At 37.2% G+C, this 6,000-nt stretch overlaps 1 protein-coding gene across 7 annotated transcripts in view; it reads left to right on the top strand.

Annotated features, from left to right (window-relative positions):
• The window catches only part of ATP2B1 (ATPase plasma membrane Ca2+ transporting 1), a 121,543-nt gene that overhangs the window by 93,012 nt on the left and 22,531 nt on the right, over positions 1-6,000 (top strand). For all 7 annotated transcript variants that reach the window (XM_075066920.1, XM_075066901.1, XM_075066908.1 and 4 more), the window contains exons 11-15: positions 527-768; positions 2,977-3,214; positions 4,446-4,625; positions 4,718-4,805; positions 5,087-5,193. In XM_075066920.1, coding sequence (XP_074923021.1) covers positions 527-768; positions 2,977-3,214; positions 4,446-4,625; positions 4,718-4,805; positions 5,087-5,193 — 855 coding nt within the window. The remainder of the gene's footprint in view (positions 1-526; positions 769-2,976; positions 3,215-4,445; positions 4,626-4,717; positions 4,806-5,086; positions 5,194-6,000) is intronic.

Here is a 6,000-nt window from a genome sequence, read left to right as displayed (position 1 = left end):
AAAGAAATAAAAGGAAAGTTCTTCTCACACAGCAAAGAAATAAAAGGAAAGTTCTTCTCACACAGCTTGTGCTCCTTTCTATTTGCCTCACTAGGATTTGACTTCCACTTTTTAAAGGAAGTCTTTTTATCTCTCACTGCTTCTTTTACATGGTTGTTAAGCCACAGTGGCTCTTTTAGTTTTTTTACTGTGTTTCTTAATTTGGGGTATACATTGAAGTTGGGCCTCTATTATGGTGTTTTTAAAAAGGGCCCATGCAAGTTGCAGGGATTTCACTTTAGTCCCTTCCTGGCTTACAGTTTATGAAAGCTGCTGATTTCTTTTCACTTTGATCAGGGCATTTATAAATACAGATTTTTAACACTTATAATAAGTGACTTTGATTTACAAATTCAGCAATTCATAAGTGGGGTATATCTGGTTCTAGGATGGTAATAACTTCACTTCTACTACTCCAATAATGGAGTACTGTATTCTGCAAACTAGAATAGAATTGCATCTTTTGTTGTTTTTGTTTTGTTTACAGCCTCCTGAAAAAGAAGGTGGCCTACCACGTCATGTTGGTAATAAAACAGAATGTGCCTTGCTAGGATTGCTGCTGGATTTAAAACGAGATTATCAGGATGTAAGAAATGAAATACCAGAAGAGGCACTGTACAAAGTATACACCTTCAACTCAGTCAGAAAATCAATGAGTACGGTGTTAAAAAATTCTGATGGCAGTTTTCGGATATTCAGCAAGGGTGCCTCTGAGATAGTTCTTAAAAAGTAAGATTATTTTTTTAAATGTTATGTGCATGTAATTGACAAACTAATCAATAATCTTTTTATCTTCCCATTTGAGAACAGTAAAACTGTTAAACTATACCATGCAAAAGTACTGGCTCTTCTGTATATTGGCTGCCACTAGTGCAGATTTTGGGATATACTCCTTTCTCCTGTTAATCAAGAAGGTGACAACCAGCTGTAACAAAGACTTGTTTCCTACTACCCTGAGAGCTTCTCTTACTATATTTTGCCTTTTTCACGCAACTGCTTTTTCCTATTTCAGTGAAGCAGGAAAACAGTAAAGTAGGTTTCTCTTTTCCTTTTGCTTCTCTATAATCACATTACAGAAGAGGGTAAACTTACATAGAAGCTGAAGTGTGGTTCAGGCAATGGCATGCTTCTTATGCCTAAGCAAACTCTGAATCGGCTTTTGAGACAGGAAGCAGGTAAGTGGGCAGAGCAGAAGGCTAGTCACAACCACAGTGCTATGGTTTTAGGCTCAAGCAAAGTGGGAACTCTCTAGATATGAGACAGCCACTGCCCCAAAATGCTTGCTAGACAGAAATAGAACCAACAAAACATTACAAACTTGTGATTTGACTGCTTCACAGCTTTTAAGTAATAAAAAAAAAATATTTAAATATACAACAATTGTGCATCTTTCCTTCTTTACCTTGCTTCTAGTCTCAACAAATCCTGAGGTAGTTTGTGAATGTTCTGTTTGTTTATTGACAAGTGATGAGTTAAATGTGTAGTTTTTAGACCTCAGCCTTTTAAGAATTTAACATAGTTTTCCTATATGCTTTTTGGGACACCTGAAATTCATATTTTGGCTATAATGGTGGTGGGTAATGGTTGAGTCATTTGGTACTTTAGAATGTTAACACATCTACCCAGTTGTATGTAATTATTGCTTAATATTTAAAAAAGCATCTTTCTTGTGCTTCTGGAGTTAGTGTATATAATACTGCATTGCAGTGTATTTGAAGTTTTAAATAGAGTGTTTGGTTTTTTTAATGCTTTGCTTGAGGAGGAAACACATTTTTGTATTTCCTGGCGATTTGAAATCAAACTCTTTTTTATTGTCAAAAATACACCTAATATTTCTTTCCTCATTAGTCAGGTCCTCTAAACCTACAACTTTCTGAAACAAATTACCTGCTGATTTTAGTGAATGTTTTTTACCATATCATTTGGATCCATTTGTGCTATATTCAAGTATTTCAAGAGATGAAAGAATAAACCTGTGAAGTGATAAACTGCTTTTGGGCTATTGCAATGCTTTCTTTTGTAGTCTATCTAAAGAGAACTTGCAGTTCAGTTTACAGATTGTTGGCGCTGCCTTACTAATGACTACACTGCTTATTTGCTGTGGGTAGGGAGAGGTCACTTGTTTACCGCTAAACATTTATCAACTCACCACCAACTTTACTGACAATATATACAGACAATTCAAAACAGAAGGGCACCCAGGGCATGGGGAAGGGTATAGCTTCAACACAAGAAAAAACAGGTAGATGTAAAACTCAGACTTGCAAAAATAACAAGTCTGAAGCTAATCTTAGAAATATAATTTTTATTAAAACCTTGAATACAATTACTGTGGTTTGGTCTGATGTCTTGCAGGCAGATATTTTGGTGTCAGACTAAATTAAGTACCATATAAATTGATAAGCACAATTGATTTTAAATCCTGCTCCCGTACCATGTGAAACATTGGGCCTAGTTCTCATATTGCTCAAAGCTAAATTTCTTAATGCTCACTCTGACCAGCTGAGTCTGTCTAAATACCAGTTTAGAGAGTTTTCATTCTTTGAAGGTAATGTTAGTTTATGCACTCTCATCCACCATAGCTGCTGCTGCTTTTGGGCATTGTTTTGTGCTGTGGAGCACCCCACTGTCCATCTCTCACTGAACATAAAACACGGAAGTATAATAGACAGACAAACAAATATATTAACTTTCAATTTCTGCCATTTTAAGTGTCTGTGAAGTATAGTGCTTATACGAGGGGGAGTTAATGTAAGGTTGACACCACTTTCTTTTGCCTTTTGGAGGGACTGAAATTTTTCTTTGAGGAAAATGATTAGTTATGCCTGCAAGCATTACAATTTCATTTTATCAGGTGTTTAAGTATGTGGTTCTGAATCTTACCATAAACTAAATCCTTTATTTGGTATTTAGTCGCCTCATCCATTCTTTTTTTAGGTGCTTCAAAATATTGAGTGCTAATGGTGAACCAAAGGCATTCAGACCTAGGGACCGTGATGATATTATAAAAACTGTGATTGAACCTATGGCCTCTGAGGGACTCAGAACTATATGTCTAGCATTCAGAGACTTCCCAGCAGGAGAACCTGAGCCAGAGTGGGACAATGAAAATGATATTGTCACTGGTCTTACATGCATTGCTGTTGTAGGGATTGAAGATCCTGTGAGGCCTGAGGTAGGAAGAACTGTGAATTCATTGTAACTGTTAAACTATTTTTGCTAATATAAATCTTCACCTATATCAATTTGTTAGGCATTTGGATTCTTGACATTCTTTACAGGACTGTTTGCCAAAAGAGAGTCTCGTTTATTTACTGTGCTTAAGATTTAATGTTGCTTATGTGATGAAAGGTGGTCCAGGAATCTAGTGAAAGTGTCATAGATGGAGACTATAAATAATTCAGACTTTCATGTTGCCAGTGTGTTCCTGTAGCCCTCTACAATGACCTGGAAGGCAAATGGAACAATCAGTAAGCACTCAGTAGTAATGCATTCACAAACTGGACATTAGAAACAACATTATTTAGGACCAAATATTGGCCATTGTATTCTGTGGGATTTGAGTCCAATCATAGAATATCAGGGTTGAAAGGGACCTCAGGAGGTCATCTAATCCAACCCCCTGCTCAAAGCAGGACCAAGCCCCAGACAGACTTTTATCCCAGTTTCCTAAATGGCCCCCTTAAGGATTGAACTCACAACCCTGGGTTTAGCAGGCCAATGCACAAACCACAGAGCTATCCCAAAAGTGAGCACTACCAACTGTAACATACTGACTATTGGAAACAATTGCAAAATCATAAAACACACAGAGAATACAATACTGGTATTTGTTTTTGTAAATCTTAACACCAGAGCTTACTAATGTGGCATGTGGCTCTTTGCAGATATTTAAAGTATACGATTTATTTCATAGTGGTGCACTGCAGGAAGTCTGATAATGAAATACACAATAATGGTCACTTGCAGGTATCCAACAGAAGAAGTTCTTTAAGTGATAACTAAAAAGAAAATAAATGTTTGAAAATTAAATTTTATAGGGAAAAGAAGTCTATGTATGGACATGTGAATTATTGATGTTAAGACACCAGCTTTGCTTGGGTCAGCCGTTGGGGACTGAACCGAAGGACCTCTACTACTTGAGGCAGAGGCTAAGGCCATTATCTCAGAGGCAGTGGAATACTTGTAAACTTCTTTATGCAGTCCAGTACTAGAGGTGGCCATACAGTCGCATTGTGTTACTATGGGTCATGTCAAGAATACAGTGCACCTTTTTTCAGCACGGGAATTTGGAGGGCCAAATTCCTATTACTGTAATCACCCATTACTGTATTTGATGATGCTAGGACAAGTGCTAGGGCAATCAACATGAAAACTACAATAACAAGGTTTTTTTGCATAAACAGGTACCAGATGCAATAAAAAAATGCCAACGTGCTGGTATAACTGTGCGTATGGTCACTGGTGATAACATTAACACTGCTCGTGCTATTGCTTCAAAGTGTGGCATTTTGAATCCTGGTGAAGACTTCATATGCCTAGAGGGGAAAGACTTCAACAGACGAATACGTAATGAAAAAGGAGAGGTGAGTCTGTTTTGGTTTTTTTCTGTAGGTTTGCATTTGTCTTTTATAATGTTTTACTTGCACAGTATAACTAATCTGCATTCTTTGTACAGATAGAGCAAGAGCGAATAGATAAGATTTGGCCAAAGCTTCGTGTGCTTGCTAGATCTTCACCCACTGACAAACACACATTGGTAAAAGGTAAAGTGCATGTTCATTCAATGTTTCAAAAACTCAAAATGCAAGTTTTTACTGCACTCAGGCTTTTTAAAAACTGAATTAAGCTTGCCCATTGTATCTGTTAAAATTTGATGAGTTCAGTACCTGAGGTCATGTCTCACATCCCAGTCCTTTTACCTAAGGAGTACTTGGCCCATCTTACCCAGGTATTGTGCGTAAACACAGAGCACTACAGTCAGGCTGCTCCACAAACTTGTAATTAGCAATACTGAAATTCAAATCTTCGTGTGCTTTCATTTTAGGTATAATTGACAGCACTGTCTCAGAGCAGAGACAAGTTGTAGCTGTAACTGGAGATGGCACTAATGATGGTCCAGCACTGAAGAAAGCAGATGTTGGCTTTGCCATGGTATGAACTCTAGTTTCTTTACTTTCAGTGGTTAAAAATTAACTTTGGTTTTTTAGGCTTTTTTAGCTAAAGCATCAATCTTTCTTTCTGTGAGTGTCATGTGAATTGACAAAGCTGAACAAATTTGCTTGTAGCTTGGTAGCCCGCTGAGCTACCAGAAGTAGCATTGACAGCTACCGCTTCCCACACTCTATTTTCTTCAGATTTCCTTACCTTTTAACCTAAGGTTCAGGTTTTCAGCTGTAGAGAATGGAGGTGTGTTCTTGCGTCATAAGTTGCTGAATGAAATATACTTAAAATCATTCATCTCCAATTAGTTTTAATAATTACAAATCAAACTGTTTTCATGCAGAAGTTCATTGCTACCTCCTCTTCTCCTTTTGTCATGAAATTCAGTGGTACTGTAATTTGATGCTTGTCAAGGTGCCTAAAATGAGATAATCAATGTTTGTTTGCAGTTGGTTTTCTATAGAAATAATCTTAGATCATCAACATAACCTGTTGCAGCTTTTACTGGAAGAAAAAACTTATTTCTAAAATTTACCACAGATTTTCCTCCAGTACTTCATTGATCTCTGTTTTATAATTTTGTCTAAAAGTGACCTGTTAGAAGTGAAAAGTTAAATGAGTTTTTGGACACTCAGAACTTCCAGTTCCTCACAAAAGTATCAGATACAGAAGGATGTTGGATCTCCAGTCAGAGCAGTGTTTTGTAGAGACCATGGCCCACTGCATCTGGAAGCACCCTCAAAGAACAGAGGCCAGGTCTTGGGCCACAGACTCTGATTGCATTTGTTTAATAAATTC

Source organism: Chelonoidis abingdonii, chromosome 1, assembly GCF_003597395.2.
Source record: "Chelonoidis abingdonii isolate Lonesome George chromosome 1, CheloAbing_2.0, whole genome shotgun sequence".
Taxonomy (NCBI): domain Eukaryota; kingdom Metazoa; phylum Chordata; order Testudines; family Testudinidae; genus Chelonoidis; species Chelonoidis abingdonii.
This window is presented reverse-complemented; position numbering and strand designations above follow the sequence as displayed.